The 26,469-nt window shown below is 34.9% G+C and overlaps 1 protein-coding gene across 1 annotated transcript in view; it reads right to left on the reverse strand.

Annotated features, from left to right (window-relative positions):
• Positions 1-4,907: 4,907 nt before the first annotated feature.
• Positions 4,908-26,469, reverse strand: part of LOC145247956 (CD63 antigen-like) — a 41,918-nt gene continuing 20,356 nt past the window's right edge. The window contains exons 3-7 of the mRNA XM_080109603.1: positions 21,763-21,837; positions 19,936-20,031; positions 18,248-18,364; positions 14,136-14,219; positions 4,908-7,224 (exon numbers count right to left, since the gene is read on the reverse strand). Of these exons, the coding sequence (XP_079965729.1) occupies positions 7,159-7,224; positions 14,136-14,219; positions 18,248-18,364; positions 19,936-20,031; positions 21,763-21,837 (438 nt within the window). The 3' untranslated portion in view covers positions 4,908-7,158. The remainder of the gene's footprint in view (positions 7,225-14,135; positions 14,220-18,247; positions 18,365-19,935; positions 20,032-21,762; positions 21,838-26,469) is intronic.

Genomic DNA, 26,469 nt, shown 5'->3' on the forward strand with positions numbered 1-26,469 from the left:
AACTTATATACTGAATTCACAACATCAAGACTAAAAGAATTTCTACTATGCATTCAAGCCTCCTCATTGGTTGTAGCTTTTCATTAGACCGGCAAGATTTCAAGTTTCTTTTACGCTGACGTCAAGAGTAGCAGGGTCTTAGCAGTTGCATACAAAGACAAGAAAGGTTTCACCTAGAAAACTCAAAGTAATGGTGGTTGCACATTTGAAAGCAGAAGTGTATGCGCACACACAGACATTCCAGACAGAGTTGATCTACATTTTTGTGTCCCATAAAAATGTTTGGAATTGTATTTATCACAAAAAAAAAAAAAAAAAAAAAAAAAAAAAAAAATGAAGAAGCGTTTACATTCATGGGTCAGAAGTTATGAATCGCACAATGCAAAATAGAAAAGAAGAAAGTAATATCTTGATGTTTACAATTCCAGGAACGTTGATTTTGTGACTATAAAAGAGAAATAAACAACAAAACAGAAGAGAGCAAACTGACAGCGGCGAACGTGATAGACATCTTGACACCGCTCCGTTTTCAAGCAGCACACCAACTACCCTCTTACAACTAATCTCTCTCTTTGTCAAGAAATAAAAAGCTAAATTGTAAATAAAACACTTTGATAAATTCGTCTGTGTTGATTTTGACAATAGCGACAAAATTGTCAGGTGTATATATGATTTTAGTAAGCATTTGAAGTGCAGCTAAAAAAATTTATATATATATATATATATATATATTTCAACAACACAATGTGTGTAGAAGAAACGTGATCGTCACTTTGTAGTATTGGGCCTGACAAATAAAGTTATAAGCAGTCCTAATACTGTTGGGTGTTAGATCTGTCCACCATGAATGGCTGTGTCAGGAACTGGAGTTCCAGATGGCATAGTTTTGACAGTATCATGTTGCCACTAGCTCCACCACATGGTGAGGAAATTCTAAGTTAAAAATTAAAAAAAATAAATAAAATAAAGTATTTGTTTTAATAAAGTGCAAAGATTTTTAACTTAAGGGAACAATATAAAATAAACAAGCAGAGCATGTGGGGTCCCTCGCCACGAATGAAAAATTTACTTTCCCCATAACTAATGTTTGTGCAAAATTTATAAAAAAAAAAAAAAATAAATAAAAAAAATGTCCAAGGCGTGGTTATTGAAAAAGGTGCAAACAAATGAACAGACAATTTTATCCCTATAAAAAAAGCCTCCCGGAGTGTGTGTGTGGGGGGGGGGGGGGGACTCGAGTTATTTAAAAAAATCCGATCTGTCAAAAATTTACTTTCACTATGACAAAAAAAAAAAAAAAAAAAAAAAAAAGCATGGTTATTGAGAAAAGTGCAGAAAAATGAACAGGCATGTCGGGTTAAACCTTCTGAAATGAAAATGATTTTCTGAATTTCACTCAAAACTCCTGCTCCCAAGAAGTTAAAATAAACCTTGAAGCAAATAACAGACTTGTGAGTAAATGTTTAATAAGTAGAAAAGAGGCTACACAGAATTGAAAATTTTTTTTGTTGCTTGAAATAAAATAGGTGCCTCATTAACGAGAGTTCATACTGTTGGAACTGTTAAGACAGAAAAGCTAAGGAAAATATGGTAAGTGATAAGAATTTAAAAGAAAGATAAAGACCTGGCCAGATATAGGTTAGTTTGGAAGCCAATTTTTTTTTTTTTTTTAAAGCCATACCATGGCATGTCTACATCTAAAAACAGGCGTTAAACTGAATATCATGTTGAATCTATAAAGATAGTTAAAAAAAAAAATTTTTAATACTTTTTGGTAAGCAATTCAAACGTGTGAAGTCCTTTCTTGGCTAAAAAGGTCAACTGACTTGTCCAGCTAGAAGGCCAAAATCTTTCTTTGCTTTAGTCTAACTTTTAAAGTCTAGCGACTTGCACAGGCATTTGGTGTTCAGTTATCTCAATTCTTAAATCTCAAGCATTTGTTGAAATAATGATCAACATTAGATTGTCGTGTGAACATTAAAAATTGTATCCATGGAAGTCGCAATCTTTTTTTCTCTCTTAAATCATGTCGGCTATTTAAAGTGGTCACCTGTTGCGTGTTGTCCAATGAATCTCAAAATAGGATTTAAAACGTTCCATAACAGGTGGGTGGGGGGTCGGTCTACTTAAAATGTGCATCTATCGAAAGTATCATTTTATAACACGACACATTAAATTTATAGTTTGCTGCAGTGAGAGTCACCACTTAAAAAAAAAAAAAAAAGTCTTGGTTAGACACAATGGTTATCTTTTCCATCACAAAAAAAATTAAAGTGGTCACATGGTGAGGGTTTTTGCTGTGTGTTGACTATAAGAGTAATAGAATTGTAGTATACTGTTGGACAATGTTTATCCTATAATATTTTTGTCTAATTTGAATCAAATTAAAAGGAGATGGGGATTAGCATTCAAAGAATTGGGTGCTCCTGCATTCACCGACCCACAATTTCCACAAAGTTGACGGAAATAACCATAAAAGATTAGTCAAGCGTTTGCATTTTTTTTGCATTTTTTTTTTTATATACTCACACACGCTCTTTTTTTTTAGCAAATACGAATCTGAAGGATACACATATATATATATATATATATATGAAATAAAAAATTTTTTAAAAAAGTAAACTTTAATCACTCAGGTTAGGGTTAGATACATATTTGTAATTTTATTTATTGTATTTCCATGTTTTTTATAAATGTTCTCATAGCGGTTTTAACATTTCGTGATCGGTCACTTCCAGTTATTCCCGTCAGCAGCTGAGGACATCCGAGAAACTTCATCAAAACCATGGGTCGGTAAATGCAGAAGTACCAAGAATTGCTTTTAATATTTTCAATATTGTAGCCGTTGTTTGCTATTTAGAGATTTTCATATTTGAATCAGGTTAATAGTGACCACCACTTTGTAGATCGACTGGACCATAATGGCGTATTCTGTTGCAAGCTAAGCATCAAGAAATTGACCAATTATTGGAATACAACATTTTTAGCTGAACACTTGCCCTAAATTGCATTAACAACCACACAAGTCATGATTAACTTGGAGTGTGGACGTTTCTGTATTTTTGAGACGAGGATTGATTATGCATATTATTTGGGTTCTTCGGACTACTTTGAGTGTCATTTTCACAATGTTTAGGCTGATGAAACCTTCAGGTGTATCCTGTCGAACTCTGGAATGTTTCTGTAGAACTTTGGTCTCATGGCAAGGTGAGAGTACTATTAAAAAAAAAAAAAAAAAAAAAAGGGGGGGGGCGAATCCTCAGTGTGCAACCCGAAAAATACAATTGCACTTTACTTAGGACCTCTATCCAGTCATGGCTGACAAGAACAAGAGCATCCTACCCCTGTGAAGTAATAAAATGGTTCTGTTAGAGATTCTGTGCAGATTCAGAGTTTGACAGAAGCATTCTAGAGCTTAAGGTTGGAGGTTACATCAGCCGAAATATTAAAATAAGATGAGAACAGTAGTCCGAAGATTCCAAATAATTTTAGCGTGGCACTCAAAATTTGTTGGACCTGATGTGTCACAATACAAACTTAACCAGATACCAAACCGATCGTTATGAAGATCGGTAGAGTAATAGGCCCACCACATACAATTTCCATATACTTTGTTAAGGATTCACCACACCAAGAACCATTGTGAATTGACTTGGCTTTACAACTCCTTTCCATCGTCAGTATCCATGAAAAATGGAGCCTGCTCTTGGCCTGCCAAATCAGCAAGCCATCCAATGAAATTTTGATATTTAATATACAAGGTAGATTAAAAAGTCACGACTGCAGACAAAATATTAAAAAAAATAGCTATTTTGAGAGCAAAGTTGGTGGGCTTATAAATGTTGCAGACTCCAAATTTTGGATATTTGTGTTTATAATGTTTTCATTATATTTAAGAGCTTTTTTCAGCTGTGCTTAAACTTGTCTGAAATAATTTTAAAAATGGCCTCCCTTTTGACTAAAATATGTCGCTAGTCCTGTGTTCTAGTAAGTCCACTACCAGGCTTTGCCTTATCCTTTAAAAAGGGGCTAGTTTATTGCTAAGCACCTGAGGTGTCCCCATCCAGGAAGATCGATGGAACTACAGGCCAAAGTGCCAAGTTATTAATCCCAACCTCCTGATACCAGTGTCAGATTGTAGAATTTTCTCGCTCTAATAATGAATATTAAAAGCCTACTTTTTCTATTCAATTAAACCAAACAATATACTCAGTTATAAATATGCAAACAACTACATGGAAGTTAATTCACATATTCCTTAATAAAAAAGGAAAAGCGTTAACTATTCATTTTTATGGTTTCTTAAGTAAATTGTTTTCGTTACACTTACGCCGAATTCTATTTATGCATATTTCTTTTTATATTCTAGCAGACATTTTTATATCATGAGTGTCGGTGTGTATGTGAAAAATACTTACAAAACTCATTAATGTACAGTGTTGAAACTTAATATATAGGGTATTTAGACCTGTAGCATACTTGATTAGGTTTTTAGCGGGCAAAAATTATTGCTAAACGGGGGTTAAAATGGAAAACAAAACCATTGACCTTGGCAAGAATAGTCAACTAAACCTGTTTGCATGCACAAATTTACATTCAGTTAAATGTTATTTTTATCCATATTTATGTGCATGGATGTGGCTCAGAGGTTAAGGAATGAGGCTGGAGAGTTGTAGGTTTTGGTTTCAATTCTAATTGATGGTTTACAAGTATTTACTTTTGATATCACTATTATATATTACATACAATATAATCGATAGAGAACTGGCTATATAAATACGTAATCTGCATGAATTAAGCATATCTTATGACCAGGCAATGCCAGGGCGGCCTGCTGGTAAAAAAAAAAAAAAGTTTAATCATCACCGAACAATAACAAGACATGCAAATAAACATCGAGAAAGAAATGGTTTTGTACAGACTTTATTAGCTCAATGAAGTACAGAGACAGGTTTTGTGAGTGTTATATTCTGGCACAGCCAGCCTGCCTTATACAGATGCTGTAGGCAGACACATTTTTAGATGACAAAGGCATGAGGACAAGGCACTAACAGTAGGTAGTAAAAATCAATAACTTATTAGAAAAAAATGCTCTTATTTAGAATTCCACTTAAGACAAAATAGAAGTCTTTGATATTGACTTACCATGGGACAAAGATGTTGTATACCAAAACTGAATTGATCAAGTAGTTTTTTTTTTTTTTCTTCAACTCGAAATTTGATTTGGAGCAATTATTTTGACTACAAACAAAATCTAGTCGAATTGAGTTGTTGCCCTTGAATTTTAACATTCTAAAACATGGCAAAAACTACTTTAATTTAGGCGATTTTTGCAATATTACATCTTTGTTCCACAATGGGTATGTACAAGGAGTTGTACATATATTTTGCATTTGTTTTTTAATAAAGTCGAATTTTAAATAAAAACCAAAAAGTATATAAAAAAGTTTAAATTTTAACAAAACAATCAACAGCACTTGTTGAAAAATCTGTACTTTGATGAGCAAATTTATACACAACCACAGAAAGAATTTTAAAAAAAAAAAAAAAAAAAAATCAACAATTAAACCCCCCAAAAATACAGGGTCAATGAACTAATTAAGAGAATAGAATCTTTTGGTTTATAGATAAATATCTTTTCAATCAGAATTTAATGGTTTAACATGACTGTGTACCTTAAAATGGGAGAAGCAGAATGGAGAAAAAAAAGAAAAAAAAAAAAAACTTTTTCAAAGATATTGTTAAAGGTTTTTTTTTATCTCTCCAAACTCCCAAAAATAGAAAGAGTGCATATGTATAGAATGTGTATGGCTCCCACAACCCTCTTGAAAAGAGGAAGGGGGGGGGATAGTTAATCTTCTAGAATGTATATTTGTTGCCAAGGAGATTTTTTAACAGAGCTCAATTTTATAAATATAAATTTTTTTTCTTCTTCAAGGTAGGGGGGAGGTGGGGAGGGGGCAGCAACAAACAATTCTCATTTGGTTCTATTAAACTTTAAGAATGGTCTCTGCAATGAGATTTTGCAAATTAAACAATTATATACTGCAAGGTTAATGGCAACACCATAGAGATTTTTTTTTTTTTTTTTTAATATATACTAGGATTAATTGCAGTGTTTGAAGTAAAATACATGACACACACACATTCGCGCGCACAGGGCCGTGTTGGCGTTACTCAATTCCAAGTTTTTTGTTTTTTTTGTTTTTTTTGAAAAGTTTTTATTCCTCCCAATTTTTCAACCTCTTTCAGCACGGAAAGAATCAGTCAGTATGGTCCAAAATTTTAGAAAGGGGAGGGAGGGGGGGTATACATATTGAATGATATTCTAAGATGCCAAATGAGAATGAAATTGATGAAACGGTATTCAGCAAAGTAGTTTAGCAGCAGTAAAAACAGTAATGAGAGACGAGCAGTAGATATGAAGCCCCAAACCAAATACATTGCTTTATTTGATAAACAGTCTAAAAGAAGCTCCCATTCGAGGTCGGCCACCTGAAAGCTTTTAGATTCGTTGTTGAAGCAAGACAGAAAATAGTTTTTGCATCCGACTGCAGAAAATAGGGAATTTAGAAGCATTTCAGCAGAAAAGATAACTTTCTGAAAGGGTAGGAGATAGGTTAGATAAGACCATTTCTAGACAAGAAAAAGGATTAATAATAAAAAAAAATATTAAAGTCCAGCTAATAAGTTGCATAAAGAGAAAATTTGTTCATTCTCCAAATTTTTAGTAAAATTGTAGAACAATTTAAAAGCATACATAATTTTGTTGCAATATCGGATTTCATCTAGCAATTCTAGTGTATAAAATCAAAAACGCTTAGACAATTTACTAAAAAAATCAACTGGTTTTATCAGCTATTTCTTCCATTTGTTAATCCATTAATATTGAAGGGCTTTCGTTACTATGGGTATATAAAAAATTTTTTTAAATGAGTAGAATGTAGATGGGGGGGGCTCATACAAGGGAGATAAGCAGGTTGGAAAGTGTTAATTTACATTTGAATTACTGCCTGTAAAATATTTTTAAAAAAAAAAAAAAATCGGAAAAATAAAGTGTTGCTTCAAAGGAAGTCATCATGCCCTTTTGTTTTAATGTAAAAAGATTTAAAAAAAAAAAAGACAAAGGCATTTTTTTTTCTGTTCCGCTTTATTTCCTTACACAACTTCGTATTCCTTCCGGATGGCACGAGCCAAGCAACAAGCAAAGATGATGCCAACAATCTGAAAGCAAAAAAAGAGTATTTAGAAGAAAAGAAAAAGGGGAGAACATTTTTTTATCTTTTTGGCAATTCTTAGATTTCTTATCAGAGAATTTCTCATCAATAAAAAAAAAAAAAAAAAAAAAAAACGCTAACAAACTATCCAGATTAGTTTTGCGTTCAATCCAAAAATGCCCCCTTTTGAAAACCCGCTTTTTAAGTAAATAAACCTACAAGTGATATAAATTAAGAATCCGTTGCCATATATATTGCAAAGAATTTGAATGCCTGCTAGACACTATCGAGGGTCTCAGGTCTCCGTACACGAGTTTGTCAGACCATGGCATGCCACTTTTTTTTTTCATCATATAAACAAAAAAGTCACCATTTATCAAGGCCCAAAGGCCACTCGAGGATAAGGGTTAAAGAGTGTACAGTAGTCAAAAGGACAATATCATATTACTAGTTAGAAGTGTAAATTTGGTAAATTGGATTACTTAAGGAGAACAGCTCACCGAGAACTTCATGCTGCAACTGAACCCTGAGCAAATATTCGAACAAAGATTTCATATTTTTTATTAGAATCCTTTCAGATGAGTAATTTGTATATTTATTTGCAGGCTGTTATCTTCAGGGCCTGTGGTGCAGTGGCTGGAGGCATTGAATCTACGGTTCCAGATAAGCATTGTCTTATTTCAATCCTACCCAAAGCAGGCTAGAGGAATAGTTGGCCGAAACGTGGTGAAACAACTATGAAGAGAAGGATAAGTCTGCAAATAAAATTCCCTCTATATTATGCTGGCGTATATACAAGGAATGGTGCACTTCCACAAAAAAAAAAAAAAAAAAAAAAAAAAGTTGCTTCTAGCAACCATCACTAATCTTGATACTCCACCAGAGTAGATGAATTCTGGTCCTGGAATCCAGTACGACCAAGAGACCACAAGGTATATGGTCAATTAGCGAGAAGAAAATTCATGTTCTGTTATTTTAGCAACTCAAGATTTGAGGCAGAAGAGAACATTAATGGAACACTTCATTATCTATTGCATATGGAGATCGAGTGTTGATTCTATCCCCCCCCTCCCTTATTTGAGACTTTCCACTTAAAATATAAAGAAAAAAAGAAATATGGCGAGTGCTCATAATTGTTAGAGCATATCAGGTTGCTGAAAAAGTTTATAGAATTGGCATCTTAACCGATTGTAATTTTTTTATGCATATTGTAATTAAACTTATCACCATGATTAATAACTTTCCTTTCAGATGATTAAAGCATCATTCATATTTTCTGCAATATATTTTCATGCACGTTGACCTGGAAAGTCTTTAAATCAACAGAAAAGGATGATCATGTAAAAATCTTCACGCAGCAATACTGGACAAAGATCTAGAATTTGGTTAGGAAATCTTGCATATTCTGACCTAGTTCCTCACTCAGATCATCACGAAGATTGCAAAACCATTTAGATGTCTTTAACATTACGAGATTAAACAGGAGCGAGATTCATATTTCACATCAAAACCTACGGAATTCTACAAGCGACGCATTTATAAGCCGACAGTCATAGAGAGCAAAATTTGTTATGAATAAAGATTTAAAAATGTTTTTAAGATTAAATTTATATGAAACTTTCGCACGAATCTAATATATTCAGAATATTAGAATCTAGATTAAGCTGCTGATGAAAAGGTAAACATGGTATTCAAATCCATGAGATATCCTTTTGGCTAAGAAGAAACTGCCGGTACAAATGTCCAATCTACAAGTATATGTAATAATCCCCTTTTACATGACTTATGTTTGAACACTGATATTTTTTGCAGCTGTATGGTCGGTAGGATTTAGTTATCACATCCTGTGGATTTTTTTATGGAAATCGCTCTGGACAAGCGTGAAGCCAATTAATGTACTGAGCTAACAAGAACAAAAGACGGTTATCGCAAAGATAGGAGACACCTATTGACCTTAGTCTTTTCAAAAGATTAAAGGCGGGGGGAAACAGTCAGCAGGAATAGTTCCACAAGCTTGCAGTTCTTGGAAAGCAGCTACAGGATCAAGCTGTGTTACAATGAGGTATTAAAACATTGAATTGATGAAAACCACTAGGCCAATAAGTCAAAACAAGCTGGAACAAAGGAAGCAGGGATAAATCAGATTCTGAAGAATATATGGCATAATAGAATCTATAGAAAAGACGGAGACTAGCAATATCACGTCTGAGAGAATGAAGAGTGAAGCCATTCAAACTAGGTTTCTGCACGTTATTAAAAACCCTTAACTGGGACAGATTCACCAGCAAAAATAGGATGCGCCGCATATGCATGGATGGTCCCCTCTGGTGCTGCATGTGAGGACGCAAAAAAAAAAAAAAAAAAAAAAAAAAAAAAATTTTTTTTAAAAAGTAAGATAATGATGAATGTGAGCAGTGTGAAGGGCCAACGTTGCCTTCACATTTTTGCCAAGTTTCAGAAAAATCTGATGGGAAAAAAGTTATGGGGGTAAAAAGTGTCATTTTTTTGTTGCAATTTTGGGCCATTTGTGACCCCTTTTGAGCTCCTGGGAATGCCGAATCACAGTGAAAAGGGGCAAATGGTGCAGTTTCACACCTTAAGACATGTATATTTGAATTCAGCACCATGGAAAACCATTATATAGGCATATATATCAAGTTTTTGAGTAATATAAAAAAAGAGCTCTAAAAAGGCATGTTTTTCAGCACTAAAAGTCCCAGAGAGATGTGAACCAGAATTTTGCCAGGGTCACTCATACTGAATTTATATTAAGAACAATGGTCTCAACAGTTTGGCCCAGTTTCAGGAAAATCTAATGGATGGATCAAACGTTATAGGGCTATAAGTGTCATTTTTGGACATTTTGGGGCATTTGACCTCTTGAGACCCTGGGGGACGCAACAGGAATTTTTGCAAAAAGAAAAATTTTTTTTTTACTGTGCACATCTATTTAATGAAATACACTGTGGCAAAATTTCAGGAGAAACTAATGGATGGTTATCTGGCAATCACCTGGACACGGACGCCACTGAAAACAGGTTCCTCTCCGATAAATCGGGGGAACAATACTTCATACATGGTCCGGTAGATTTAGCATAGCACCAGTTCTGAATACTTTCCAGTTTTTTTTTTATTTTAAAAAGTGCTAACCTTTTTTAACGTTTATCCAAGAATATCTGTAATATGATCTTATGACATTGCCAAATTTTACTTTTTTGTTAGTCCTAGAAATATTAATTATGGGGTTTATCTATTTTCTTTCATCATATTTTGCTTTGGTTTTGATACCGCAAAATTCGAAGCTATCTCTTTACAATCCTTCCTAAAGTCCATTTTCTGTAGGCTGTTTTTGAACCCAGTCAATGATGGGTACTTTTGCTAGTGTGTGTATATATATATATACAGGGTGGTCAAAAAGTCAGGTAACATGTTAAAGGTAGAAAAAACAATATGATCGCTTCCAGCGATTGATAGAGAGAAATGGACGACAATTAACAAAATAAACATATTTCATGTTTGTTTCATTTTATATTTCAATGTATGGTACTTAAATATACGTGTATTGCTAATATCGTTTTTCTTTAAAATGTTACCTGACTTTTTGACCACCCTGTATATATATATATATATATATATATATATATATATATATATCTATCTCATTGACACCGGTTTTCGTCAGATCACTGAAGTTAAGCAACGTTAGGTCTAGCTAGTACCAGATGAGTGACCATTTGGGGATTCTAGGTGCTGTATGTGCTCTGCACTTATCTTTGCAGGGTTTTCAGTCCTGAACATCCACTTGCCCCTCGTATTTAACAATGTTGACTCAAGAGTGGTGTGGTTAGAGAGTGCGCAACTCCTCCCACAATAACTTCACGCACAGGTATATTTACAGTGAGTATCCATAGTTTAAGACTGCAGGAAGCATGCATATATATGTGCATATTTTTTTTTAATGGAAATTTTACACTTTACACTTGAGGTCACAGCTTATCAAAGCCCAACGACCACGCAATAACCAGAGTTAATGAGTGGTAGGTGATCGTGATGATCAGTAATAGTGGCAATTGGCAAGAATTTGATTAAGGACAGTCTGGTAAGAACTTGTTTATAGTTGAAAATGATCATGCTATAATCAACCAGGAAGCAGCTTCACAATATTGTGTTCCACAAACAGTTCTTGGAAAGAAACTGCTCATGGAATTTTCATTCAGTTTTAGGTGGAGAGAGCAGAGGAAATAGTGGTTGTAGCTAAACGTGTCGCAGTTGCAAATATTTTATGGGATGTGTGGGAACCATACATGAAAGCTCACTTGCCATGAAAATAATGATAGAGCAGAGAAACCCACATCTCTTCTGGGAGAAAGAAGTAGTCTGAAGATTGCCCACTAGATTTCAAACCCAGTTTTGCACTTTATCAAGGCAGGAAAATGAACTTTGAGTAGAAATTTCAAAGGAGTTGTGGCAAAGTGCAGAGCAAGAAATCTTGCTCAAAGCAAAAGTGGGGTTTAAGTCGACCGAGTGGGGTCCATTTTCACAATGATCTGAAACTACAGAGTGCAGAAAAATGAAAATCAGGCGACACTGACAATGCAACGACTGGATAAAGACAGAAAAGGGAAAGAATTTTAAATACAAGACTTTTTAAAGAAAATATTGAAATATTTGCTAAAAGGTTAAGTAACACTAGAAAATATATATTGTATATAACGATGCACACATTTTATACGCGAGAATGTGTGTGGAGGACACTTTTCGGCATATATTCTCAAATTTTTGATCTACAAACTTGAAATTTGGTACATAGGGTATTCAGATATTTGGAAAACTAATTCCGTTTCACCTTGAAAAACTGGCTGCTAAGTAATCAAAATTGAAAAATTGGTACGTGGTGTCATCTGATTTTTATATTTGTCAACTTTTTCACAAATGCACATGCATGAATCGTTCACATGAAAGATTATGTTAAGTAGGTTTGAAAACACTTTAAAGATCGTGGCAAGTTAGCCCAATGGTTATCACACTTAACTCACTGTCTAGGTTTTGGTTTCGATCTGAGCTGTAGTATTTTTTCTTACAAGTGAACTGTTTAGAAAAAAAATACTCGCATGCACAGGTCTCAGTTTCTGCATAAATTAAAATATTTATGTATATTTTACGATCGGCAAGACTGGGTGGCCTGCTATTGTGTGTGTGTGTGTGTATAATTACCTTAAAATAAGCTTAAAACAAAAATATTAAAATAAATTTAAAACATAAAATACCTGAGAAATGACAATTTAACATACTAACAAGTGAATTAAATATTTTAATAAATATTTATATAAATATTCTATAATCAGTTCAGTGTTAATTATTCAGTGACATTGCAAACAGATTCAAAAATACTTGGACCTAGCAGCTGCATCATCCAGTTCTTGCCGGAAGTAAGAAAATTACAAGGTAGGAAAGCATCCAAGCTAAATATTCAACAAAAAATTGTATATTTCATACAGGTCTGGTAACAAATTTCAAAACTACCTGGCAAATATACCCAGTGAACTAAGGGTAAGAAATTCAAACACTTGCACTTAAAGAGTCAGAATTTAAAAAAAAATTGTTGGAATATCAGAGTTAGCAGGTGAAGTTTGGCATCTGGTAGGATGCCTCATCCCCAGCTTGAATAAACTGATAAAAAAAAAAAAAAAAATTAAGACGTATTTATTTAGTAAAATAATTTATAATACACCCTTGTGTTAAGGTGTTTGGTAAATAAAGATATTGGTCATGTATTTATATACGACTTTGTTTATATAATTTTGTATATTATGCTTTATTGTTTTCATTATTTTATATTTCGAACTGTATGTTACAACTGTGATGGTTTACAGAAGAGGAGAATTGTGGTATTCCCCTCCCAACTTATGTGTTTGCCATTATATGTTAGGCGTGATCAAGATCCAAAATTCTACTGTATCACAGTTCTTCATTATGGCTTAACAAGCAAACATATCAAACAGATGGAATTTCTATTTCTAGTTGTGTGCAGCACATGTATTACACACCAATCTTAAAGATTAGTGTTCAAGCAATTTTTAGTCTGGTTTTAAATAAAGTGAAACATGGTCCCGTGAGTGCACAGTGAACAAGGTTCAAAAAGAATGAATAAGTTCAGCATTTGCCCCCCCCCCATTTAGCTCCAAAAGTTCTTCGGAGACGTCAAATCCTGGTGAAAATGAATAAACGGCGCAGTTTTAGGCCTTAACATATGTAAATTCGAGTTCTGGACCATGCAAAAAAAACGTACCTCATCCCCAACACCCTATTTAGCCCAAAAGTCCCCAAGGCCTTAACATATTTGAATTGGAGTTCAGCACCATGCAAAACTGCTAAATAGACATACACAGAAAATTGGACAAATACGGTAAAATAGTCCCAAAAATGGAGTGTTTTTAATTAGCTCGAAAAGAGCTCCTGGGGTACACCCAAGAGTTATCACGAAGTATAGACAAACAAAATTATAGAGAAATTAGTTACAACTTTTCAGAAAGCTTTATAAAAATCCAAGGCATCAATTTTTTAATAAGCACAAAAGTGTCAATTTTAGCCATTTTAACCTGAAAGGCACCCCTAAGGGGTGAACTGGAGTTTTCTCAGAAAATCCGTTGTTACTTTTTTTTTTTTTTTTTTTTTTTTTTTTTTACACTAATGTTTAATGTTTGTACAGAATTTAAAATTCCAATGCATAGTTATTGATAAAAGTGCGGACAGACAAACGGACAAAAGTGAATTTACAGGTCCACTCTCCTTTTGTCTGGGAGGAGGGGGGGGGGCATTTAAGTTTCTTATTACTAAAAATAAAATATTTTCAGAAATTCAGATTTAATAGGAAAGCAACATTTAACGAGAAATTAAAAGGAAATTTTCGAAACTCACCTGAACAAATGCCAAACCAATTCCGACACCTCCAACTTTAACAATATTTGTCTTAACAAAATCAACAAATTCCTCAAGACAGGGCTACAATAAGAACGAAAAGTGAAGACAACGTGAATGAAATCGATTAGTCTGCTTTTAAAAACATTGAGCATCAAAATATACATTATGGTGCGGAACGATCACTTAACGTATGCGAATGTGACAAAATAGCAAGAGGTTATAAAAAAATGAATTAGAATAGGTCATTTTTTTGACAGTCGAGTGAGCAGATATTGAGAGCTGATGGTGCAAGTTGATTTACATGCATATTTGGATTCTTCGGATTACATTTCTCGTCTTGAGTGTCTTTTGAATCTTTCTGGGGGGGAAGGAACCGGCCCAGACTCCCGGGGGGGGGGGGGGAACCGGCCCAGACTCCCGGGGGGGGGGGGAAGGAACCGGCCCAGACTCCCGGGGGGGGGGGGGGGGAAGGAACCGGCCCAGACTCCCGGGGGGGGGGGGGAAGGAACCGGCCCAGACTCCCGGGGGGGGGGGGGGAAGGAACCGGCCCAGACTCCCGGGGGGGGGGGGAAGGAACCGGCCCAGACTCCCGGGGGGGGGGGGGGGGAACCGGCCCAGACTCCGGGGGGGGGGAAGGAACCGGCCCAGACTCCGGGGGGGGGAAGGAACCGGCCCAGACTCCGGGGGGGGAAGGAACCGGCCCAGACTCCGGGGGGGGAAGGAACCGGCCCAGACTCCGGGGGGGGGAAGGAACCGGCCCAGACTCCGGGGGGGGAAGGAACCGGCCCAGACTCCGGGGGGGGGAAGGAACCGGCCCAGACTCCGGGGGGGGGAAGGAACCGGCCCAGACTCCGGGGGGGGAAGGAACCGGCCCAGACTCCGGGGGGGAAGGAACCGGCCCAGACTCCGGGGGGGGGAAGGAACCGGCCCAGACTCCGGGGGGGGGGAAGGAACCGGCCCAGACTCGGGGGGGGGGGAAGGAACCGGCCCAGACTCGGGGGGGGGGAGGAACCGGCCCAGACTCCGGGGGGGGGGGGAAGGAACCGGCCCAGACTCCGGGGGGGGGGGAAGGAACCGGCCCAGACTCCGGGGGGGAAGGAACCGGCCCAGACTCCGGGGGGGGGAAGGAACCGGCCCAGACTCCGGGGGGGGGAAGGAACCGGCCCAGACTCCGGGGGGGGTGGAAGGAACCGGCCCAGACTCCGGGATTTGGACGAAATTTTGAACGGAACTCTTTTTTCACTTCACAAGAGTAGCATACCCTTCTTTCATAACTGCCTAGAAGTTCTAATTCGCAATTGTATTTTTCGGTCATCCACACCAAGAATTAAACCTTTAACCTTCAGAAGGTCACTTTTACAATTGACTTTTTTCCAAGTACTCTAACCACTGCGTGATGGGCTCAAGATGAGAACAGTAGTCCATAGAATCCAAATACGAATAACCAATTGTTATCTCAAAAATTCAGAAACATTGCTTTAATAGTACGAATTGTAGAGTTGGTGTAGAGAACTCCAAACACTTTTGCATAAAAGATTACAGATCATTTCAAGTAAAGAACTAAATTTAAAAATCAGTAATTCTTAGAGTAAATTATTTTATTTTTTTATTATTTTTACTTGGGATTCACCACTTATCAAGGCCCAAAGGCTACTTGAGGATAAGGGTTAATAAAATGTGAGGTGGTAGTGTAGTAATCGTTAATAGTGTAAGTTGGGTAGAATTTGATTATGGGAACAGCTCAACAAAAATTTTGTAGGTTGTAAAAATATCTTTCGCTTAATAAGTAGAAAAAAAAAATAACGAAATAAAAAGCTTCCTAATTGTAGTTTGATGTGTTTTCTAACTGCTTTTAAAATTTCAAGAATATTGATATAGATTTTGAGGGTTTGTATTACTATACACATAGATTCGAAAAAGTTGTCAAAAAAACAAATATATAACAAATAAATGTTATCAAAAGCAAGTTACTTTTCTACCTAACTGGATAATTTTTTTAGTGTTTTTATTTAATGTAACATGTTTATTCAGCTTGAAAACAGTGTTTACCGATGTTTTGGAAAATTTAAAATGGCGCCCGACTCTCTTGAAACGGTAAGTTTGGGGAAAAGAGTTAAAAATAAAAAAGTAGACAAAATACTGCTAGAAACTCGCTCAATATATGTTACCGTGACATAGGCTGACATATATTCGGTGAGTTTATAACAGTGTTTTGTATAGTTGTTTTTTATTTTTAACTCCTTTTCTCAAACTTACCGTGTCAAAGAGAGTCGGGCCGGGCGCCATTTTTAATTTTCCAATACATCGGTAAACACTATGTTTTTCGAGCTGAATAAACATGTTACATTGAATAAAAACACAAAAAATATATCCAGTTTGGTAGAAAAGTAACTTATCTTGCCTTTGATAACATTTATTTGTTATATATTTGTTTTTTGACAACTTTTTCGAATCTATGTATAAACGAGATTTTGATACTTATTTTGATTTTGAAAAAAAACATTTGTGGCTGTTCGCAGTAAAACATTGTTTTAATTCGTTGTTCAAAACTAATTTAAAGAATAAAAGTGCATGCAAGCTATATATCTACAAAAGTTTATTTTGTTTTTTTAACCATGTTTTTAAATTTGACGAGCAATGTGAGAAATTGCAACAGATTCATAATGCCGAATTGGTTGGGATTGTTGTTATTATACATTCTGAAAACCGAATAGTTCTAAACTAATGTTATTCTGATAACAAAATAGCTCATTAAACATATAAGATTTTCATGTTTTTCTTAATTCGTTCTTGAATAAAAATTAAAGAATGCGTGTTGTTTATACACTGTGCTATTGCTGATTCTACAGGCTGGAGCTGCTGCTGCTGCTTCTAGTAATACTAACTTCATTTGACCAAATTCGAGAAATAGAAACAATTTTTTTTTTCAGGTAGGTCCTTTTAAATTATCAATTACCGCGGTCCTACTCAACATAAAATAATACTTTTAATTGATAAAGATAGTAAAAAGATTGATTTACTACTGGGTGTCCGAAGAATTTTTTTTTCAAAATGTTCAATACTCGTCATATTGAAGTCTTATTTTTAACACAAAAAAAAAAAAAAAAAAAAAAAATGGTCAAAAATATTTCGGACACTTGACAGTATTAAGATTAGCACCTCTTCTAATTGGTTCCCAAATCTCATGACGAAATTCTTCATACAATCACGGTACGGACCTTTAGAAAACAGGGGGGGGTCATTACAAAACCTTACCGAAAACGCCATTTTATGACGTTCACATTTTTATCACTTTATTTGCTTAAAACTCTTAATATATAATGTACATTCATATTTATTAATTCATTTGAAAGTATATTCATTTCCGAACAAAACAGTAGTAATTTGAAGACTTGAAGTGCTTTGGTTTAAAAAATATGGCTATTTTATTAGAACTACCTTGAAATCTGATTATCCAAAGCGTTTTTTCGTCCGTGTGTATTACTACTACCATGTATTCAATCAGGAAGCAGGACAGCAGAACAGTGTTCCACAGGTGGGCAGTTCTGGGAAAGAAACTTTGTTCATGGAATCTGCGTTTAGATTTAAGCACAGATAGAAAGTGGGGAAAATCGTTTATAATGGTTATAACTAGTCAAGTGTTATTTTTTTGTGAAAGTTTGGAAAGGGGAGGGGAACAGAGAGGAGTTCAGTCAAGCACTTGCCATGAAAATAACAATACAGAGCAGAGACAAAAGTGCATCACCCACTAGGTTTCGAAGCCAGTTTTGAACTCTATGAAGGCAGGATAGGCCTTGTCGAGAAGCTCTGCCCAGATGTGGCAACAGTACTTCATTTTAGGGCGTACTTGGCTCTTATACAGATAGGATTTTTAGATAAAATAAAAAAAAAATTTAGAAGAGGCGCACAACGGGGGAGGGGGGGGTATTAAGAATAAGTTTTCATTCTTCGATGTTTGCACTAGAAATTAGAAGTATCAGAAAAGACCAGTAAAGGATGCATCATCATTTGTTAGGAAATTTGTTTATTTTGAAAATTAAACAATCCTTAAAATTTAGGGTTTTTTCCATTGAAGCTAGAATAAAAAAAAGAAATCAATTTAAGCTCACCTCATTGTAAAAATTAGCTGTGCCTGGAACACATGGTGCTTTTTTGCAGCAAGAATCTGGGTAGGAGACGTTATGGGCATGCCATTCTGTATAAGAATCAACACCACAGCACTTGAACTGGAATAAGAAGAAACAACTTAATGAATGGCAGCTGGAAAAGGATTTAGTGATTAATAAAACATTTCACACAATACTGATTAAAAGATTGATGTAAATTATTTGCAAGGAAACGAAACCAAAAACGACAGTTATCAAATGGAATATCTTTTCCAATTCCTATGCAAACCAACAGCGCTAAACAAACTTATTAGGCTGCCAAAAATTATGGAATCCTAGCAAGCAATAAATAATATAAAAAAATACATTTACTGTAATTTTTTTTTTTTACTAATTTCAATGAGAATTGGAAAACAAAAAGTTACGGTGCTCAATGTTATTTATGAAATTGAAGATTTGCCGACGGTTTCTTGGTTGGTTGTTTTACTGCATAACCCTTTTCAGGTTATTCGGAAGAAAAATTTTTAATAGAATATATTTGTTTTCAAGTCCGTTAATCTATTTAACCCATAGTTGAGACCCTAACAGGTACTACCACTCCGGGTCAGAGTGGAACTGGGAGCAATGGCAATCAAAGGGTGGCTCTGCACTCCCAAAAGTCTCCAAGCTGAAGCCTCACCACTGGATATAGTTTAAGGTCATATCCAGGATCAACGGTTTCTTAGATTCATGTTTTACTACCTGTCCCAGTACAGGGAAAATTCAAGTCTTGAACCACTTTTAGCAAAGATACATTTAAATCTCGATTCCAGTTTTAAGGAAAATCCATTACATGATTTTGATTCCACAAAAAGTTTAAAATTAAGCTTAAGGTGTCTTAAATTAAAATTCAGAGAATCTTAATTGATGTTTAATGGCTATGAATGAAATTCCATGCAAATCTGAAATATTCAAATAGGTGCTTGTACCCACATACCCTAAAATACTCTAAAGTTTGGAGAACATTTATTATGAGTGCTGTTTCTAACAAAGGGAAAAGAATTGCTGTTTGTTTTTTTTTTTGTTTTTTTTTTTATTCAACTTTCACACCAAACAAGGCACAGTGTCACTTTGAAGTAGGAGGCTACTATCGGGGACATAATTTGCAGGGGCATTATGAAGGGACATGAGTAGAAAGATGTTTGTTCACATTACACTAACTTCTGCATATCAGTACAGTTGGGAAAGCAGAATCTGGAAGGGAGTTCCAAAGACTTGCAGTTCTGGGGAGAAAACTATTGAAGTAAAAGGCTTTCTTACACCAAGGGATCTGTACTGTAAATTCTTGGTCAGAATCTATCCATCTCACTTATTGGCTGGTTTTTGACCTTAAATTTTCTTAGCTTTTAATTTCCATTAAAAAAAAAAAAAAAAAAAAAAAAAATCTGACATTTGTTAAATTTCACAAAAATCTAAAGTATGAATTTTTATATAAAGCTAAATATACATAAGCATAGCAGCAACGTTCTAAAATTGATAATTATCGGATATTAGCAAGAATACACCATGTGAAATAAAGTGACGAGTCAAATGAAGGCACGTTCAAATAATAGAGTAAACAGGGAGCTATCAAACTCAACATTGCTCATGGTTTGGTAGCATGAACCATATCAAACATGCATAGGGAGGCAGAAGAGGTAAGAAAAACTAACGTTTGTCTGCACAGCATCCCAGGACTTCTTGACTCCTTCCTGAGAATGATAGTTGGCTTCAGCTTCCTTCATTTTTTCGCTAACTTCATCATGAAGCTGAAAAAAGAATGAAAAGTAGTACAATTTGATTAATACTCGTTAAATTTTAATTTACAGAAAAGTGTGATTATATATATATATATATATATATATATATATATACACACACACAATTTTAAATTTGTAAAATCAACCTAATTCCAGGTTGTAATTTCTCCAAATCAAAATATCTTAATATCGAAACACATAGCAGATATTTGCAGACTGTTATCTCATCTTCATAGTTGTTTCACCATGTTTCGGCCACCTATTCCTGACCTTCAGGTGGTTAACCATGATGGGATAGGGATGCCGAGTTTCTTTACAATATCCTTCTATAGTTGTCTCACATTTTTGGCCAACAAATACTCTGGCCTGCTTTAGATAAGATTGAAACCAGACAATGCTCATCTGTAACATTGAAGATAGTTTCCATCCTACTCAAAGCAGGCCCGAGTATTAATTGGCCAAAAATCATGGTGAGACGACAACTATGGAAGGCAGTAGTTACTGGGGATACAGTTACAAGACTGCATTTTTATCCAGTTACAGTTAACCTGAAGAAGGCCAGAGGAATAGTTGGCTGAAACATGGTGAAACAACAATTAAGAAAATGAGGATAACAGACTGCAAATAAATCATTCAGAAAAGTTCCAATAAAATATAGTAGGCAGAGTTTATTAAAACACTAAATTAACAATTCTCACAAAAAGTACAGAAGATAAAGATAAGGTTATTTGGCAGAAACAAGATTTTTCTAAATTTAAAAAAAAATCTGCTGAAGCTAAAAATGAACTTGCATAACTGAATGAGAAAATCTAGTATCTCCAAAGATGAAACATTTTTGGTTATATACTAACTGTAAGTCAAAGTGGCAAGCACCCTCCCTACACAAAGTTTTATTGTAAAATTATGTCTAAAATTTTGACCTTATAAAAGAAAAATGGTTGACCATGCTAAAACACTAGAATATTCCAGAAGTGGGGGATTATTTTATATCAAAAATATGCAAACCTGATTTCACTCCAAAAAGTGAGGGTTTTTTTGTCAAGTGTGTGTGTGTGGCACAAACACACAAAAATTGCCTTTAAGAAAAAAAAAAAAAAAAAAACATTTCTGAATGAGTACATAAAAAGCAATGAACATCCCGAAGACGAGGTTTGTTTTGAAGTAAAACAAAGTTTCACAAGCAACTAATTCATTCAATCCCCCCCACCTCTTAATAGGGGACTCTTCATTAAAGTTCTGCCTAAAGACACTATAAAAGTTAAATTTATAATTGTATTCTTTCTCACACCCCCAACATAAGGGGCTGTTGCACTGCCACACAATGCATCCTTGGCAGAACCTGTTCGTCTCCAGGTACACAAATAGAATAAAATTAGCAAAAATAAATTAGCACAGAATTAGGAAATTCATAACTTTTCTAAATGTTATTAGTTCCAAAAGTGAACACGAGCTTGTGTGAAAACATTAGCTGTAGAGGGAAGTGACCGTGGTTAACAATACCAATAACTTGGGTTTGCCAAGTTGAAATCTAGCTCATTCCACAGAAACACTTCTGTTGGCAACCTCCACAGAAGTACCCAATGAACTTATGTAAAGAATTTAAAAGATCAGAGGAAACCAATGCTAATAGAATCAACCGATTCATACAAAATAAAATTATCTGTAGAGAGATCCAATCTGCTAATTAGACTCTTAGGCATGAGCAAAAGGAGATAAGATAATAAAAATATAAAAACTAACCTGATTGCGCATGACAAATCCAGCAATTCCACCGGCCAATTCAAAGATGAAGACAACAGCTAACAAGACGGCAAACTGAAAGGAAAACAAATGAAAAGATTTTCATATACCATATAAAAAAAAAAAAAAAAAAAAAGTTTTTTTTTTTATTTCATTTATTTTAAGAGATGAAAGACTTTATGGCTAGCTTTCAGGCTAGAATCATCCTTGATCAATTTTTTATTTTTGCCCAATCCAAAATGGGCCCTTTTGGGAAATGGGAGATCTCCCATACAAAAAAGTTTGTACCTAACAGCCCGTTAGAAGGCAAATAACTAGGAACACAAAGTAGAAAACATGTTTACGCGTTTATTTAGCGCACACACACACACACACACACACGAAGTCAGTACAAATAGGAATACTTATAAGCACGGGCAGTCCATACTGGAGGCAAAGGAGGATAGAATTTTCATCACCATCTACACTATTATAAATTGCTTTTGGCAACTAGTCGATCAAAATTAGTTTATAGGCAAAATTATAAAATAAAAACATTTAACTTAGGCGTTGGGGAGGTGGGAATCATTTCAATAAGTTGTCTTCAAAGAAAAATTTCAAGTTATTCGTTATTACCTGAATTTTTAAGATGAGGAATGATTGCATATGGATTTGTAACAGTGTATCTGAGTGCATATTGAAATAGCAGCAGCAGCCGAAGATGGATGGCAAGCAATTGTATTAGCAGCAGGAGCAGCCTTTGAACACGCATGCAAACTGGCAAACGTGCTCAAGTTTGCGTTTATAAAAAAAAAAAAAAAAGTGATCAGGGAGAAAGAGTAGACATCGAAGGAGACGGATGTGTTAAGTCTGCTAGCCAGAGCCAACATACTATCGGAGGGAGAAATGCAACCCTGGTTAAATGGACATGTGGCAGCAAGAAACTAAGTGGTGTCAAGATGGGAGAATAACGATAAATGCTTTTGTTGAAGAAAAAAAATGCTGACCTGAATTTATTTCCTTAGTTTGTCCTTGTGATGTTACAGATTAGACTAGCATTTTCATCTTTAGTGTTATTTGCACATTTTGGTTGACCCTTCCCTCTTTAAATAAACATCTGAAGTGTTTTGTTTCATAATTTTTTTGGACTTTATATTTTAGTTTACTTTCAACTAGAACCTAAACATGAAACCTGAAGTGTACTTACCCACCTTTTCCTATCCAAACGGCAATTTATACACCTGAAGAAGGTGGGAGATTACTTGGACAGATGTTCAGTCATGCTGAACTGTAACAGTCACTAAAGATCAGTTAAATAGAAGTTAAGGTGTAGCATTCATAGAATATTAAGATGGAAAATTTTACAAAGTTGAGGAATAATACGAGAGTAGTTTTGTTTTTTGTCAAAAAAAAAAAAAAAAAAAAAAAAAAAATGTACTGGCAGAATTTTGAAAAATTTTTGCCTCCACATTTTTATTTTGATTTCCAGAAAACAGAAAAAAAGTTTGAGAAACAGACGAAAGTGCTTGAGACACATTTTATAGAAGTATATCCGATGGTGAGGCCTCAGCTTGCAGGCTTTGGGGAGTGTGGAGCCACCCTTTAATTGCCATTGCTCCCAGGTCCACTGACCCCGGAGTGGTAGTACCTGTTACGGTCTCAACTATGGGTTAAATTGAAACAAACTTTGAAAAAAAAATAAAAATAAATTCTATTAAAAATTTTCTTTCAAACTGGATTCGGCATTAAATAATCTGAAAATGGTTGATATACCATAAAGCAAAACCAACCAACCAGAGAATTGGTAAAGCAAGTGGGGGGGGGGGGTCTTCTGTACAAAAGAGAAGATGGCAGTTTTTGTTTTTTTTTTGAGTAAAGACTTATCAAGGCCTAAAAAGCTACTCTAGGATAAAGGTTATTGAATGTACGGTGGGCACTGAGACAACAGCAGAGTTATAGTGGTAGAAATTGGATAGAATTTGATAAAAAGGATAACTCAAGAATTTGTTTACATTGAATGACCAGGTCACAATTAGCTGAAAAGCAGAATAGAATTCTACATGTAAAAAGTTCTAGGAAAAAACTATTCAAGGAATTTGTGTTTAGATTTAAGCACAGAGTGAGGAAAATTGTTGATAGTGATTGCATACAGAGTGCTTTCTGTGAAAGTCAGGCAAAAGGAGGGACCATAGATTGAAGCTCAGGTGAGCACTAGCAATGAAAATAATGATAGAGCAGAGAGACTTCCAACATCTTTGGGAAAGAGGTTGCAAGGTAGAGTGTTTACATTTTGTCAATAGAATCAAGATGAGATAAGGAAGAGGGAGGAGAGCTTTCTTTGACAGTTTTCATGCTAAGGTGGACGCACACACATTAAATTTGTAACTAAAAAAATTAAGCAGAATAGGAATGTTCTTCCTAATTTAGAAGAAATGCTACATTTAAAATGGTTTTATTAACAATTCAAACTTGTCAATTTGAACAACTTTCAGCATATTTCTTCAGAGTCAGTTTCAGATCCTTTCAAACTTATCCATCATGTGAACGACTCCTTATGACTAGTGGGGGTGCCCGGCGTTGCCCGGGTGAAAAGAAAAAAATTGGAGGGAGGTAGGCTCGAACTCAAAGCCTTGAGGTGAATAGCCTGATGACTTAGCATAACGCTATGAAAGCAGGAATTGAGAACAGCTAAAAACATTAAAATTTTTTTATTTTTTTAAAAGCAGGTGGTTGAACATCAACACGTGGTTTTCTAGATCAACTATCACACCATAGTAGAGAAAATGAAATCGCAGCAGGAATTTTGTAACAAAGTCACTGAAGTAAGATATTTACGGCGTTTCGTAAATCAGACATAATCTCGACAGTATATAAAAGTTCTAAGAAACTGATCCCTTAAGTGACACCCCCCCCCAAAAAAAAGCCTTTGGCGGACATGAAAAAATGCACATTTCGCTTTTATATAGATGGGTCACAATACATGTAGAGTAACTATTTGCTTTTTTAAGCCATTTAAAACACAAGCCTTTTTTTTTCTTTTTTTTTTTTTTTTAAAAAAAAGGTATTTTACAACCTTTGTCTCATGTTGGACAGCATCAAGCACTGTCATTGTTAAGTCAATCTAAGTGGATTTTTCTGTTAATTTACTTAGCAAGGAAATTTAGGTTCACTTTCTGGAACCTTCCATTAAGCTTTCTCTCCCCAGAGTAACCATGATGGCCAATAACCAGAGATATCTACATCACTAATAACAATCTTTAGTTGACTGCCTTTAAATTTTACACATAAGTCTCTTCCATAATACTAAAGAGCAGAATGAAATCTAAATCTTGGTAATTTCATTTTCCAATGCCAAACAATGGAATGACTAATAACTTGAAAATAATTTGTGAATTCAACTTTTTTCTTAGGATCAGAATTTGTGTATTACTGGGATTATTCTCACTGTATGAGGAAAAGATTCAGATTGAAGATAAATCAGAAGACTGGAGCCGAAACGTTGTGAAAATAACTTCCAAGAGGACAGTAATTCAAATCAATCCTCATCTCAAATTTCAGAACAATTAGAATTGTTTTTTTGGCAAATTCATAACTGCACCATTTTGTTCGTTTCAAGGTTTGCTTTAGTTTTTCTCTACAGTTTATTCTTTAAAGAATTTTTTTGTAAATAATTGGACTCCTCACTTGATTGCTTTTATTTACTGTAAAAACAACTGAAATTAAAATAAACTGCTATTAATACAATTAGTAGCATAAAATTGAATGGAACATTTGTAAAGAAGTTAATTAAAAAGAAAATCAAAACTACTTTCAGAATTTGTCTTACAATACTGTTCTATTCATAAAAGAAATTTCTATTCCACGCACACAATAGTCAACTTTGTTAGAAAGTTTTCTAAAGAAAGAAAAGCAAGGGTGATACAGAAAAATTTAACCTTTTTAAAAATTCAAACCACAAACTGGGTGCATCAAATGTGAGAAAGGTTGTAATAGAAGTAAAGATGCAATAATCATTCCACAAACACGCAGTACCCAAATCTTTAAGTCATTTAGTTGACTAGCATATCACTTTCAATGTAGGATTTTCTTTCACCAAAATAAGGGCCAGGTTACTTGTAGAACATAGCATTCCTTTTTCTCCTTGTTTTTATGCCAGACATTTACCGACTACAGAGATATCTTAATTTTAACCATCTCGTCAAGTGCAATTAGTTAAATTTCTTGCACTTTAACAGATATTCGACAAGTGAATTCAAATTTTTTTATGGGCCAAGTAGCTCCTTGGATTAGTGAACTGATAGATATCTTACAGATCTGATTTTGTTGTTTTTCAGTAGAAATTCTCAAATAAGGGGGATTTTTGCCCAGGACCAACACTTGGTTTCTGTGAGATAGGTAGATATCCGAACATTCAATCAAGTTTCTCCTTTACCTCTCAAATGTCGAGTTAATAATGAAATCAAGAACTAACATTTTAATTTTCTTCTCCAAAACAATTATAATGTGGCTTCTTGATCTTATTAAATTCCAGAACAAGAATTAATCTGGTTTAGTGGAATATTCAGTGAAGTGTTATTACTAGAGATAAAAATCAGTCTTTGTTTTTGGTAAAGATGGGGCATCCTACCAGATCTAACCTTCCGTTTAAGCACAATAGTTTCTCTCTTGCACTTTGTTCACTGGATATATTTGCAAGCTAGTTTGAAATTTTTTCATGAGTCCAAAAAT

Source organism: Euprymna scolopes, chromosome 26 (genome assembly GCF_053919585.1).
Source record: "Euprymna scolopes isolate OS-2025 chromosome 26, ASM5391958v1, whole genome shotgun sequence".
Classification (NCBI taxonomy): Eukaryota; Metazoa; Mollusca; class Cephalopoda; order Sepiida; family Sepiolidae; genus Euprymna; species Euprymna scolopes.